Raw genomic sequence first — 15,644 nt, 5'->3', positions numbered from 1 at the left:
CAACTCATATGTGTTCAGAAGTGACAGAAAGGGGGCTGAGGAGATGGCTCCAGTGTTAAGGTGCTTATCTGCAGAGCCTAGCTACCAGAGTTCAGTTCCCCAATGCCCACGTGGAGTCAGATGCACAAAGTGCCACATGCATCTGGAGTCCGTTTGCAATGTTTGGAGGCCATCCATTCTCTCTGTCTCTTCTTTCTCTGCTTGCAAATAAATAAATATTTTAAAAAAGAAGAAATGGAAGAAAAGGCTTTGTTCCCAAGATCTGTGTACCATTGAAAGGGTCAGTCAGGCCACCCAAATTAACCTGTTAAATCTCTAGATAACCAGCGAGTGTATTTGTATATGTTCTCACACACACACACATACATATATGTAGGTATGTAAGTATGTATATATGTATATGTGTGTTTACATCCTAGTTAAATGTTCATGAAACCTAGATTACCTTTATTAAACCCTATTCTTGGTGAAATAGTTTGGAAAGACTGCAAATCTGGTTTCATAATAGCTTAGCTTTTTCTGGAGTCCTTACATTAATATCCACTATGTATTTCCTAAGAGTAAAGTAAATGTTACTGCATTGTTCCTGTGTCCTTAATAACAAGCCATGCCAAAATATGGTTTTGCTCATTTTATCTCAAACCCTCAATATTGAGTGGTATGACTAAAAGCTTCCATATGAAACAGTTAAGGCAGGAATAAGAAAATAGGAGTAATGAGCATAAGAAGTGCATTTACTGAGGTTCTTCCTTAATTCTTGGATTATATTTGGTTACTCATGTAAACCCAGTCTATAAATGAATTCCATCAGTAGGCCACCACTCCTAAAATATAATATCTATCTACTTAAATAGGAAAAAATTATTACAAATATATTTTCGATTATTTTTCTTTTTGATAATTGTAGACTGGTGGAAAGTTTTTTTTTTAATTTTTATTTATTCATTTATTTATTTGAGAGTGACAGAGAGAAAGAGAAAATGGGCACGCCAGGGCTTCCAGCCACTGCAAACAAACTCCAGACACATGGCCCCCTTGTGCATCTGGCTTACATGGGTCCTGGGGAATCGAGCCTTGAACCAGGATCCTTAGGCTTCACAAGCAAGCGCTTAACCACTAAGCCATCTCTCCAGCCCTGGTGGAAAGTTTTGTTATATCCAAAAATACTGCACTTAAATTGAACTTCAATAATTGTAGAAAATAATATTAAATGGAAATGGCCATCAGCCAGGTGTTTTTCCACACATGTATTTTGTTATACTATGTTTGTTAAATGTTCACACTACTTAAGGTAAAATTAATCTATAGAATAAAATAGAATCCATACATTTGACTTAGAATTACTGATTGTTGGTAAATTCATCAGTTTTTAGAGAAGTAAGTTCACATTTAATATTATGTAGATGCACATGCACCTGGGTATGTCATCAGTTTGTATTTCTGACATATATCAGTGTATTAGGAATAAAGAAAGTAATAACATTTAATAAATATAAAGTAGATATATTGTTTGTATTTTCTTTTATGTGTACTTTTTTTTTTTTAGGCAAGCCCAACAGTTTCCTTTTTGTATGCAAGAGGGGAGGGAGGGAGGGAGAATTGGTGCACCAGGGCCCCCAGCCACTGCGTTCAAACGCCAGGTGTTTGTGTCCCCTTGTGCTCATACTCAGTATTGCATGTCCAGCTTACATGGGACCTAGAGAGTCAAACATGAGTCCTTAGGCCTCATAGGCAAGCACCTTAACTGCTAAGCCATCTCTCCAGCCCTTGTATGCGTACTTTATGTGTGTGTTTTTTATGTAAATGTGGATAAGTAGTGCCACTTTTCTTTGAGTGGCTCTGAAAATTGCATGATTTGTACGTGGTATAGGTTGGTTACTTATATGTACGTAACATGTCTTCTGGATTTTGCATGCTACACTAATCTCTGTTAAATCTATCTATCCTTCTTTATTCAGAGCATGCTGTCAAGGTCTTTTAATTGCAATTTCACTGCTGCAAGCAGCTCTCACTGTGGCAGCTCTAGGGACCTGCATGGCAGCCAGGGCAGTCTTGCCCTCAGTGTTGCAGATGGAAGAGGTGCTGGTGGGCAGAGCTCTCGAGTGGGCACCTACAGGAGACCGGTGTGCTTGGTGCGTTGACGAGAAAGTGCAAAGGTTTTAAGTGTCTTAACACATACATCTTTCTTTTCTCTGAGTTTCTTCTGTGTTTTAATTCTATAACTAATTGTTTAAAACTGAGTCTTTTCAGTGTAATTTATTTATTCAGATGGGGAAACATTAAACCAGGTTTTAAAAACTACTATTTGTAGTGTTTTTCTCTTAACATTGAAATTGTTTTGTGCTTCTAAAGTATAAGCTATGCCATATGTAATCCACAGAATTTTTATAGGGCAGAATAATGGTGAATCTAGTAATTAAAAATTGGCACTACATGTATCTAAATTTAATATTTCACCAACTATGATTAAATACGAGACAGTAGGAATTGTGAGAAACAGCAATGAAAGGGCCAAACACAAACGTTTGATTATCCATACTTCTCCATAGCCCCTAGTAGTCAAAGATTCCATTCTAATTCTAATGAAAGTTGAAAAGTTAAGTCATAAGAATGGCCAAGAAAGAGCCAAGCCACTCTGCCATGGTTCAAAATTCAGAATTTTTTCTTCCTAAGGACTTAAGATGGTAACATGTTCACTAAATGAATTTTTCATTCTGTACTGAAAAGACCCTTCTCCTTATCGTGTTAACCCTCCCCATAGTTTGTTTCCAGGTTTGTTGTTTTGTTTTGTCTTTGCTTATCCTGGGCTCTTGGTTGTTTTCCTGAGCACCGCTCCTCCTCCTCAGCTCCATCCCTGACCTTACTCTGCTGTGTTCTAGAGTAGGAGCAGTCTCCTTGAGTGCAGTTTGCTCTGGCTTCTCCCTGACCTGTCCTGCTCTGTCTTCTGTCAGTCACCTGCCATCACTTGGTTTCTGTGCTATCATAGTGACAGCAATCATTTTGAAAGTTCCTAATTTGAAAAAGAGAGAGAATGCTGTTGACCAATGAGCCCTCATTTCTACAGACCATTGGAAGGAAAGACACCCATGGCATGTATTAACTCGGAAGGAATCTTTGCCTTTTATAGTAACATTTTGTTGAGCTAAGTTAATTAGTATGTATCCTAAAAACACAAGAAAGAAGAAAGATGAAGTACATACTATAAATACACAAAATTAGAGCAAACCACATCCAAAAATGCTGAGTTATGGTTTGGACTAGCAAATAACTGCACATGATAGATCTGATGGAAATTAAATTTTACAGATTAGTTTATAAATCCTTAAAGTCTAGGTTTTCTATAATATATTATATAATGACATAGATTGCAGGTTATTTTTCAACATGGTGTAATTTGCATTTCTTTGCTACAAGGCAGACATAATACTGTTGTAAAAGTAACAGTAATGCACCTTCTGTTTTGCTTTCTAAATACCAAAGGTGTTTACTACCAACTTACAAAGAAAAATACAGATATCCTGTGTCCCAGAATATTAATAATAATAAATACTTAGAGTTGATGACATTAAATTTGCATTAAGTTAAACTGTAAGAATAAATTTGGCATATAAAGATACAACATCTGATTTTTAAAGCATTTTTCTAAAATATTTTTTAAATACTGAACCAGCTGGGCGTCTGGAGCATGCTTTTTATTTATTTGAGACAGAGAGGGAGAGAGAGAGACAGCAAGTGAGGATGGGCATGCCAGGGCCTCTAGCCACTGCACACGAACTCCAGACGCGCACACCCCCTTGTGCATCTGGCTAACGTGGGACCTGGATAATCAAACTTTAGCACTTTGGCTGTACAGGCATGCACCTTAACCACTAAGCCATCTCTCTAGCCCATGACATGAGTTTTATAAGACTGTTTATTGGTATTGCTCATCATGATAATCTAGGAAGGAAATCCTGTGTGATATTTTGCTATTAATACAATAGCAATCCATTTTTTTAACCAGAAAAAAACTTGTTTTGAGTGCTCATTGGCAATATTTTAATTGCTAGTAATACTAGTGGGTATTAGCTGAGTGTAGTGGCTCACATCTATAGTCTCAGCACTTGAGAGGCTGAGGCAGGAGGATTGCTGTGAGTTTGAGGCTGTCTCAGAACAATCTTTCTGTAAATCAAGGATATTAGCTTTAATCAGCGGTGTTGCTTAAAAGATACTAAAGATAGGTATTACTGTAAGTAAAACTTCAAAGGAAAAGATTAAAGAATGTCTTTTACATGTATATATTGTAAAGAAAATTTATCACTATATATCTTTATAAATTTTTTTACACCATTGCAGGATCAAGCATGTTTACGTGTGCCTGTGAGTGAGAGAAAGTTGCTAATTGGTGGCAGCAATGATTGTAATATCTAAGTTGGGTCTTCCCCTTTCTGCTATAGAGCTGTCTTTCTTTCCTAGTCTTTCAGGCATCATCATCATCCTCATTTTAATCTTACATCATAAAGAGTATTATTTATTGACTTTTTGTTTCCCCTCATTTTGAAGCATCCCCAGACACCCAGTCCAGGAGAGTCTTGCCAAGATGATAGATTGATTTCGGGAGAGCAGAGCTACTCATCAGCTGCGCTTAGTCACAGAGATGCTCTTCCAGACAGCTTGATGAAAGTAGGTGCTACCAAGCCCCTTTGGAGCTAGAAATCTCACGTGCGCTTTTACTGAAAATACTATTGTAAGGGTTTACTCACGTAGATTGGTAAGGATTATTTTTAAGTAATTTGTAACTACAAAAAAGAAATTGATTCTGTTGTTTCTCAGTTTATTCCGTGATTTTTCACACTGTGAAATAATTTCATTGGTATATGTGGATTTCCGTAGCACCACCTTCCTATTTTACCATTTGAATAAAGGATTTTTTGGCATTTCTAATACTAAACCTTGGAGAATTAAAAATGCCCTTAGCTTAAATTTTTCATTCTAGAATCTTTTACTATTACTATAAAATATTTGAAAATTCTTAAAGTATAACTGAGAAATCACCTTGAAAAACTTTTGTATGTAGTAGGATAGACAGTAGTTGTATTGTTAATACTGTGGACCAAAAAAGAGATTGATACAGCACTAATTCATTCATGACCAGTGCCAAATAGGTTACTCCTTATTGCCTTCATCCAGCTAGTTTCATGTCTCCAGTTTGGCCACATGGAGATAGGAGGCATATTTATTATTGATGTTCTGGAGGGTAGCTACCCAGCCATCGAATACATGTTCATACATACCTGTTCATTTTTTTAAATTTTTATTTTTATTTATTTATTTGAGAGCAACAGAGAGAGAAAGAGGAAGAGATAGAGTGAGAGAATGGGCTCACCAGGGCCTCCGGCCACTGCAAACGGACTCCAGATGTGTGTGCCCCCTTGTGCATCTGGCTAACGTGGGTCCTGGGGAATCAAGCCTCGAACCGGGGTCCTTAGGCTTCACAGGCAAGCACTTAACCGCTAAACCATCTCTCCAGTCCATACCTGTTCATTTTATCCTTGTTTTTTTAATTAAGATCTATCATCAGTTCTATTTTCTTTTAAACGTACATTTTATGGTTTAGGTTAATCTCCTGAGGCATTTACTAAACATCACATATATTCTTTTAATTTTTTTGAGGCAAGGTCTCACTGTAGCCCAGGCTGTCCTAGGACTCTGTAGCCCAGGCTAGCTTCAGACTCAGGGCAGTCCTCGTCCTCGTACTTCAACCTCTTGAGAGCTGGGATTGAAGACTTGAGCCACCGTACTCAACTTGCTTCATGTATTTTTTGTTTAATACCAGCTTATGTAAAAGTGTGGGGGTGAGGAGGTGGGTGTTAGGGGGTCTTAAAAATAGGTTAGGCTGGGTGTGTCAACACTTGCCTGTATCCCATCATTTGAAAAACCAAGACAGGAAGATCGAGAGAGTTCAAGGCCAGCCAAGGCTACATAGTGATACCTAGTTAAATACATACACAGAATAGATCAGCGGACCCTAGATGGGAATGTCACTCTGGCAGAGTTGGCCCTGGGTTAGATCCCCTTGTATGACTTTTTGTCAGCAGAAGATAATGAGTGTGTGCATGTGAATAAACGATACAAGCAGAAAAGCAAAGGCAATTTCTAGAAGTGTGTGTTCATGATAAAGCAGTAACACAACAGGGAAATAATCCTGGGTGGATTAGGAGCTTTCTGTCTGCTGTTATCAGTTCACAAATAACTAGTGTTTTCAGAAATGTGGGCATAACATAGAACCTTATTTTTCTTTTCCCTCACTAATACAAGGTTTATCAGGTTTATCCTTGTACCCTGTTATATAACATCTATGTATCTTCCCAAGCTTCCAAATTAAGTAAGTTTTTAAGCTTAACAGTGAAAAGGACTACCTTTTTTCAGATTACAATTTTTTTTTTTTTTAATTAAAGCCAAACTTCTGCCAGGCATGGTGTCATACACCTTTAATCCCAGCACTCTGGAGGCAAAGGTAGGAGGATTGCTATGAGTTCAAGGCCACCCTGAGACTACATGGTGAATTCCAGGTCAGCCTGGGGCTAGAACAAGACCCTACCTTGAAAAGAAAAAGAAAAAGCCAAACTTCTGTCTTTAGTAAGATAGAAGTTCACAATTGGAATAGCATGCATGTCTCAAACTTCTATACTTTTGGGTAATTTTAAGGAAATAGATGTAGGTATTTCTGCATAGTTTTCTGCAAATTTCCTTGTGGACAGAGTTACCTTTCTACTAACAACCAACAAGGAAATTTTAATGTAACATAGGCATGTTTCCTCTTCTGCACAAGTCTTTTTATAAATGACTATAATATGAATGTAGGCTCTATTTCCAGCTAGATTCCTCATAGAATAAATTAGCTACAAAGGTAATTTTAAGTCTAAAATGAAGGTTCAAATTCTAAAACCTAAAAGATACTAAAGATTTGTTAACAAAATAATCTCATGATTTTTATTTAGCTTGTGGAAAATAAAACAGAAAATCAGTGTTTAAATTTTGTGTTTACTGTTTAGAATTAATATTTAGAGAGTTTTTAAATTGCTAGCTGACACATTCACACACATATAAAGAATAAATCAGTTTTTATAGCTAGGCATGGTGGCACACACCTTTAATCCCAGCACTTGGGAGGATCTCTGTGAGTTCAAGGCCACCCTGAGACTACATAGTGAATTCCAGATCAGCCTGAGCTTGAGCAAGCGAGACCCTACCTCAACCCCCACCCAAAAATAAATAAATCAGTTTTCTACATAGATAGCTGAATTAACTTGTTAGGTCAGGAAAGGAAGAAAGGTAAAAATATATTTCGATTAGAAAGAAGCTGCACTAACAAATTAAATTTTGCCTAAAAAAATATCATTATATGTACCATTTATGTATAGGTGTTCTCATTTATTAGAAGTAGGTACCCTTCTGATGGGCTCTCTTAAGGTTTTCAGTGTACTGTTCCCACTTTAACATTTGGTGATTGTAATAGCAGATTTGTATCTAACAGAAAAGCAAATAAGTTAAAATGTGAGGTATTAATTTGAATGGTGAAAGAGTATCAGCAAGCATTCAGGCAAGTTTAGAATTAAGACACTAATAGCTTTTTTCTGTTAAATTTCAAAATTAAAGGAAAATAATAAGTGGCATGGTATTGTTTGATTTGCAATGTTAACACTTTAGTACTTCTGCAATACTCCAAGAAGCTTATCCAAGTATTTGTAATAAAACATTATTATTGGTCATTTTAAGATACTTCATGTTTTTCTTAGATGCCTTTGAGTAATGGACAGATGAGCCAGCCTCTCAGGCCTCAGGCAAATCATAGTCAAGTACATCATCCCCCTCAGGCATCTGTGGCAAGGCATCCCTCTAGAGAGCAACTAATTGATTATTTGATGCTGAAAGTGGCCCACCCGCCGCCATATGCGCAGCCCCATTGTTCTCCTAGACGAGGTCAGGAGCTGGCCAGGCAAGAGGTAAGACTACTCAGACTGTTTGGAATACGAGACTGAGCTTTCCATCTATTCTGACAGATTTGCTTAATGGTTAGCAGTAAATTCATATAGAATTTTAACATAGTTTTTACTACTTTAAATTTTAGTTTACTGTTAAGTTCATAAAGTGTTTTACTTTGAGATTTTTCTCTTCTTTTTTTTTGTGGTAGGTTCTCACTTTAGCCCAGGCAGACCTGGAATTCACTTGGTAGTCTCAGGGTGGCCTTGAACTCATGGCAGACCTCCTACCTCTGCCTTCCAAGTGCTGGGATTCAAGGCATGTACCACCACACACCAGACATTTTTAACGTATATTATGATCAATATGACACAGGATTTGTACTTGGAGGCATTTTTAAAATTTTAAGTAAAATGTTTGTCTAAACTGATTGGTGATACTCTGGTAGTTAGATTTTTTTTTCCTTCAGAAATGTAGATAGTTAAATCCATTAAACTGAAATGACACATTGTTCTATATTAAAGTCTCATTTCTCTTTTACTTTGTGAGCAAAGAGACTATGAGCACACCAGGGCTTTTGCTGTTGCAAACAAACTCAAAATTCATGCTGTACTTTGCACTTCTGGATTTATGTAGGTACTTGGGAATTGAGCCCAGGCTGGCAGGCTTTGCAAGCAAGCAACTTTAACCACTGAGCCATCTCCCCAGCCCCAAAGTTTTGTTTCTTAGATTTTGAAGTTTAACTGTGCTCTACAAACTACTTTAACTGTTTCATCTTGAAAATTTATGAGCCTCTCATTTGTACACCTTGACTTTATTTATAAAATAATCAAGAACACTAGAAGAAGCCCTAATAGGGGTCACTGTTCTTTTTGGTTGCCTCTATGGTGAAAAGGGAATATTATATAACAGAAGTTTAGTTTTTACAGTCAAGCATGGTGGTACATACCTATAATCTCAGTCTTGGAAGGCTGAGGCAGGATAATGGGTTCGAGGCCAGCTGGGATTACATAGGACGTTCCAGGCCAGCCTGGGTGGTATATGGAGACCCTATCTCAAAACAAAAAAGGAAGCTTTACATCTCTTTTTACAGCTAGTTTATAAGAAAAATACTATTAACTGATGAGATTTTTAAGAACACAACACCTTATATGTACTGTGTCATTTAAATTTATGATGTCTAAAAAGTAAACTAGGATCAACAGTGATTGATTTGCTGTCCTCATGAAATGGGTAGTAAAGTTGGGAGCTGTGCTTTATAATCCCACTGTGCCTCTAACTGACTAACTCATTAACAGAACGTTCTATGTTATAACTACCCTTCGCCTGCCCAAATGTTGTCTTCTGCTTGAACTTAATTCACCAATATAGAAATGTGATGTTGTCATGTTACATATTTTTTCCAAATACTAATGTTTCTTTTTTCTTCATATTAAATCAGATTCGAGTGAGGGTAGAAAAGGATCCAGAACTTGGATTTAGCATATCTGGAGGTGTCCGGGGTAGAGGAAACCCATTCAGACCTGATGATGATGTAAGCTTTGTGTATATGTCCTTGATCACACATAAGGTTTTCCTTTATTGACTCAGTATTCATATGTAAGTGAAAATCTAATAGATATTTGTGTAAATCTAGGTAGATAGCATTATTTTTATTTCCTTCACAATAACTGTTTTGTTTTGAAACTTACAAGTTCTGGTTGTTTGAGGGAAAAAATTGACCAAAAAAGTGAGTGTTCATGGTATTATCAAGTTATTTTTAATTTTCTTGTTAATTTTTTTACAAATCCACAGAAGTAATTTATCACTTTACTAAATTCAGAATTACTAGAGGCAGAAATTACTTTCATTTTTCATAGTATTACTCAGAGAAATTAGGGAGGCCACTATTACAGTGATTCAGTGTTTGTATAGTGTAGTAGACAGCCTCCTATTGCTGGGATGAACTTCCAGACCAGAGACAGTTATGGAGAAAGGGATTTATTAAAATTTACAGATCTAGGGGAAGTTCCAGGGCACAGGAAGTTGGCCCTTTCCCATATCCAAGCAGAAAAGCCACCAGGAACACCATAAGCAGTCATACTCTAGAAGTGCAGACAAATCCCCAGCACTTTGCATGTCTTTTAGACTAGTGTTCTTAATCAACCCTCTCACTTCAGGGTGAGCTGGATGGACCCTTCGATCAGCCCACAGTCATACCTCCTCCAGTCAAGGTGCTGGAGATCCAAATTACAAGCTTTAAAAAACTTAATTGGAAACATCCATTAGAACCACCACACATGCTATAGAGGAAAGATTGCTCCTTGTTTATTTTGTGGTTTATACATATGATATTGGATTTAATAATTGTTGTTTGTTGATATTAAAGGGTATATTTGTAACAAGGGTACAGCCTGAAGGACCAGCATCAAAATTACTGCAACCAGGTGATAAAATTATTCAGGTAACTTTTAAAAAATTGTTTTCTTTCATTTACAATGCTTTCTAATGTTTTTGTAGTTCAAAACATTTCTGCTTTGTACCTTAAAAATTATGCTGACTGAGCCAGGTATAGTGGCGCATGCCTTTAATCTTAGCACTTGAGAGGCAGAGGTAGGAGGATTGCCATGAGTTCAAGGCCACCCTGAGACTGCCAAGTGAATTCCAGGTCAGCCTGGACTAGAGGGAGACTCTTCCTTGAATAAACAAACAAACAAACAAAAACCTTATATATTTGGTGTATTATGTACATCTTAAGTACAGAAATGTTAACTTTTACTCATTTAGGGGATCAGAATACCACTGCCTGAGGTGAGTTTTCTGTCAAAATAGGAAGTTTTGAAAACCTGAGAAACCCTTTTTTACTTTCCCATAACCCCTATTTTCTGTTACTCCAGCAACTCATTCTAGCTAAATGCATGCATTATAGCATTCTCTTAGGAGGAAGATAAGCCTTAGACACAAGTATGTCTCTCCTCTTTTCCTGCCTTGACTGTTACTTTAGATAACACTGAGAGATAGCTATCTTACCAAGTGATAGACATTAAAGTTTAGTAACTAAAAGATCCCTGTGTTTGAGTCCTTGTTCCAACCCTTTAAAAAATGTTAATTAGGGCTGGAGAGATGGCTTAATAGTTAAGGTCCTTGCCTGCAAAACCAAAGGAACTCTATTTGATTCCCAGGACTCATATAAGCCAGTTGCACAAGGCAGTGCATGCGTCTGGAATTGTTTACAGTGGCTGGAGGCCCTGATGTGCCCATTCTCCTTCCCTCCCTCCCTTTCTCTCTCTCTCCATTTTTCACCCTCTTAATAAAAATAAGGGGGCTGGAGAGATGGCTTAGTGGTTAAGCGCTTGCCTGTGAAGCCTAAGGACCCTGGTTCAAGGCTCGGTTCCCCAGGTCCCACATTAGCCAGATGCACAAGGGGGTGCACGCGTCTGGAGTTCGTTTGCAGAGGCTTGAAGCCCTGGCACGCCCATTCTCTCTCTCTCCCTCTATCTGTCTTTCTCTCTGTGTCTGTCACTCTCAAATAAATAAATAAATAAAATTAAAAAAAAAAAATAAGGGCTGGAGAGATGGCTTAGCGGTTAAGCGCTTGCCTGTGAAGCCTAAGGACCCCGGTTCGAGGCTCAATTCCCCAGGTCCCACATTAGCCAGATGCACAAGGGGGCGCACGCATCTAGAGTTCGTTTGCAGAGGCTTGAAGCCCTGGCGCGCCCATTCTCTCTCTCTCCCTCTATCTGTCTTTCTCTCTGTGTCTGTCGCTCTCAAATAAATAAATTGAAAAAAAAATTTAAAAAAATAATAAAAATAAAAATAAAATATTTTTTAGTGTTAATTAACTTAGTTCTTGCTTCACTCAGCTACACATATGCCGTGACAATAGAATGATAAAGAACTTAGCATGGCCCCAGGAGCGTACATATAGATTCGTGAAGTGGAACACACACACGTAATTTTTTGAAAATGATTTGAAGATCAGAAAATCTGCAAAAAAATATAACAAAGGCCTATATTTACTTCATTTGGCCACCAGTTATTAGTACTTTGTCACATTATCTTTAGCATTCATCCATTTACCTCTGTCTCCTCTGCATACACATACATATTCTCTCTCTCTTTCTTGCTCACTGGTACATACATGTGTACACACACACACACACACTCATAGGACATACATTTCTCTGAACCATACAGGAATCTGTAGTTTCGGGGTGGGGTGTTTGTTAATTGGTTTTTTTTGGTGTTTTTTTTTTTTTTTTTTTTTTTTTTTTTTTTTGTGCCTCACTCTGGCCCAGGCTGACCTGGAATTCACTATGTAGTCTCAGGGCACCCTCAAACTCACAGCAATTCTTCTACCTCTGCCTCCCAAGTTCTGGGATTAGAGACGTGTGCCACCATGCCTGGCTTTGTAGTTTCAGTTTTATGACAGAGGATATTAATGTACCGTATGGACAGTGCCTGAATTTTCTTTCCTGCACTCTACAGTAGAAGGAAAGAACCTACGGTATTAGGATCAGGGTTGGATTTGTGTGAAGCACTTCAGCTTGTGTGTCTGATGCAGAGTAAGATCTCGGTAAAATTCTGGCTTTTGTGTGGTGAAATGGTGGTGGTCTTGATCTGCTGGTGCGAATGAATACGAAGACTAGACCTTGCCCTCAGTGACCCTTGCAGTTTGGCCAGCTTGAATGCCCCTCAGCACATACGTGCAACATCCTGTCATAGATAAGTGTTCCCAGCATTGGACTGCTGCATCTAAATTGTCTGGAAACTCAGATACAGTACAAGTTCCTGGGGTCCCTCTGTGTGTTGTTTCAAGTTGTCAACGTGGAAATGCAAACAAGAAAATGTTCTCAGTTTTTTTCTAAAAGCATCTTTTTCTCTTTCTTCTAGGCTAATGGCTTCAGTTTTATCAATATTGAACATGGACAAGCAGTGTCCTTACTAAAAACTTTCCAGAACACAGTAGAACTCATCATTGTACGGGAAGTTTCCTCATAAGCACCTATGGACAAAAATGAGGGAAAAGCAGCAAGATTTATTGGAAATTAATATTTTGACTATTTTTATATATAAGAAGAACTCAAAACAGTTATGTTCAAACTTGTACATTAATGAAATAATGGATCTTGTGGTTAGAGGGAAAGAACCACTGTACAGAATGTAAAGGAGACTGTTGAATTCATACCATATGGACTTTGTTGTTAGGTTTTTAAACATAGCAATCAAGGCTACAAAAACAAGCTTCTGTTGTTTTTGTATAGATTGTAGGTTTATTTTTGGATTTCATACACATGACTGACTGTATACAAGGCAATAGTTAGCCTTGATTGTAGCCCAGAGACAGATGGCAGAGCTATCTGTCTCGTAGCTTTTGTGCCCTTATTTTTATCCAACTGGTATTAATGTTTTTCTGCTGAAACTACTTTTGTTTTGATGTGGACAAGAAATTTGAAGTGTTGGCTTTTGCTATGTGCATATTAAAATGAAGAGTGGGTAGATGAAGTTGGTACTGGCGGGTTCACTTTCCAAGGTCAGGTTAAAATAGTTACTTCCTATAAAAATCGGGAAGCAAAGAATGAAAACAAAAGTTACTGTTAATGTGTTTTTATTAATAGAATAATTCAATAAAATATGTAATGTCTTTCTAAAGAATAAAAAGACAGTAATTGCATTTTTCAGCTCTACAAGATCTGTTCTTGTTACAGCCATTGACTGTATATTTACTACTGGTCATTCAATTTTTAATTTTTTAGTTACCAAAGTTTTTAACTCTATGTAGATGCATGTCCATGCATTTCTCATATTATGGATATCCCCTGATGTTTTTGCAAATGATGGTACTTGGCAATCTGTTTTTATAATTAGTACTCCATTTTAATCTAATTTATAACTTGTTTTAAAGAGTAAATGAAACCAAAATTGCCAGTTTTAAGATTGTTTGGCCTGTAACATAAAATGTAACACAGTTTAGGAAAGCCTGATTTTTGTTTGGCCTTGCACTGCCTTGGTAAGGTAAAGGGAAACATGGAGTGTGCATGGAGCTAGAAAACCAAAGCAAGTCTATGAAACTGGCACAGTGATCGAGAATTGCTGTGGAGAGTGGAGAGCAAAGGAGTGGGTCCACGAGGCCTGCTGATGGGTGAAAGTGTTCAATAAAGGGCTGTTCCTACAGGTAACGGTAAATGTGACCTCCACACCACAGAGTCTTTAAAGGGTTTCTAAGTGGATCAGTATAATAGTGTTTTACCACCAACTGCCTTTGTTCCTAGTTACTGTAACAAGTATTTGATGATATAGGTTTATTAATTTTGTTTATTGAAACCATTAATTTTATTTGTTTTTGTTCTATGTAATCAAATAAAATTTGAGTAACATGCAATGGTAAGAATTAATGCATGGTTATTTGGACCAGAACAAAAGTGCCATAGGAGACCAATAACTGTTTTTAGTTGAGGCTAATCTGAAAACTGTTGTTAAAGCAATATGCAGTTCTTGAAATAATTTCTAATTTTTAAGAAACATAATTTGGGAAAGTTAATGTATTACATTTTTTTTTGTTGTCAACTTTGAATTTAATTACAATTCTTACAGGACTAGCTAAAGCATCACCTACATTGTTTTTACAAAAGTGAGTTGGGCTCACTCTCCATTCTTTCTAGTCAGATTAAATAGCACTTTTAAAAGTATGTGAACTCATGATTGCACTTCTTTCGAGATGGTATCAATTGGTTATTGTACTGTATAGTTTTAATAATTTTGATTGAAACCCTTTAACAACTCTTTGTAAATTTTAACTCATTTTAGTTGATTTTCAGTACTATTTACATAGGACTTGATTTTTATGGATAAAGTAGAAGAAATGTGCTGTATTTTGATAAAATTCACTTGTACGTGTTGTAATCTCTAAAACAAAGAATGACAAACCTTCTTTAAGACAAGTCTGTGCTCCCTTTATTCTTAGTTTACTTTAAAATATTTTAGCATCATAAAATAGTCACAGTTCTTTTATTGATTGACATTTTCAAAATAACATTTCACTTTTAATTAAGAACACTTAAAATAGGCCTGGAGAGATGGATTAGACGTTAAGTTGCTTGTCTGCAAAGCCAAAGGATCCAGGTTCAATTACCCAGAACCCATGTAAGCCGAGTTTGTTTAGAGTGGCTGGAGGCCTTCACACACCCAATTCTCTATCTCTCTCCCCCTGCCTGTTTCTCTCAAATAAATAAATAAAAATAAGATATTTTTTTTTTTAAAAAAAAAAAGAATACTTAAAACAGGAGGCTGGAGCCAGGCATGGTGATGCACGACTTTAATCCCAGCACTCAGGAGGCAGAGGTAGGAGGATCACCATGAGTTCAAGGCAACCCTGAGACTACATAGTGAATTCCAGGTCAGCCTGGGTTAGAGTAAGACCCTACCTCAAAAAAAAAAAAAAAAAAAATGCACTGGAGAGATGGCTCAATGGTTAAAGGCACTTTCTTGCAAAGCCTGATGGTCCGGGTTCACTTCCCCAGCATCCATGCAAAGCCAGATGCACAAAGGAGCACAAATGTCTGGAGTTTTATTTGCATTGGAAAGAGGCCCTGGCCTTCCCATTCATTAATTCATTCATTCATTCATATTTTCTCTCTCAAATATTTTTTAAAAGAATATTTAAAATAGGTACCTAAGCTGCAAAGTTCTCAACTGTCTTATCT

The 15,644-nt window shown here is 37.1% G+C and overlaps 1 protein-coding gene across 9 annotated transcripts in view; it reads left to right on the top strand.

The window, feature by feature from the left end:
- Window positions 1-14,877, top strand: part of Erbin (erbb2 interacting protein) — a 120,315-nt gene extending 105,438 nt beyond the window's left edge. For 3 of the 9 annotated variants that reach the window (XM_045138892.1, XM_045138891.1, XM_045138893.1), the window contains exons 22-27: window positions 1,959-2,132; window positions 4,543-4,662; window positions 7,779-7,985; window positions 9,404-9,496; window positions 10,331-10,405; window positions 12,835-14,877. In XM_045138892.1, coding sequence (XP_044994827.1) covers window positions 1,959-2,132; window positions 4,543-4,662; window positions 7,779-7,985; window positions 9,404-9,496; window positions 10,331-10,405; window positions 12,835-12,942 — 777 coding nt within the window. In that variant the 3' untranslated portion in view covers window positions 12,943-14,877. The remainder of the gene's footprint in view (window positions 1-1,958; window positions 2,133-4,542; window positions 4,663-7,778; window positions 7,986-9,403; window positions 9,497-10,330; window positions 10,406-12,834) is intronic. The other 6 variants (XM_045138894.1, XM_004671190.2, XM_004671193.3 and 3 more) reach the window with 3 other exon arrangements.
- Window positions 14,878-15,644: the final 767 nt, after the last annotated feature.

The sequence above is a fragment of the Jaculus jaculus genome, chromosome 20 (genome assembly GCF_020740685.1).
Source record: "Jaculus jaculus isolate mJacJac1 chromosome 20, mJacJac1.mat.Y.cur, whole genome shotgun sequence".
NCBI lineage: Eukaryota > Metazoa > Chordata > Mammalia > Rodentia > Dipodidae > Jaculus > Jaculus jaculus.
This window is presented reverse-complemented; position numbering and strand designations above follow the sequence as displayed.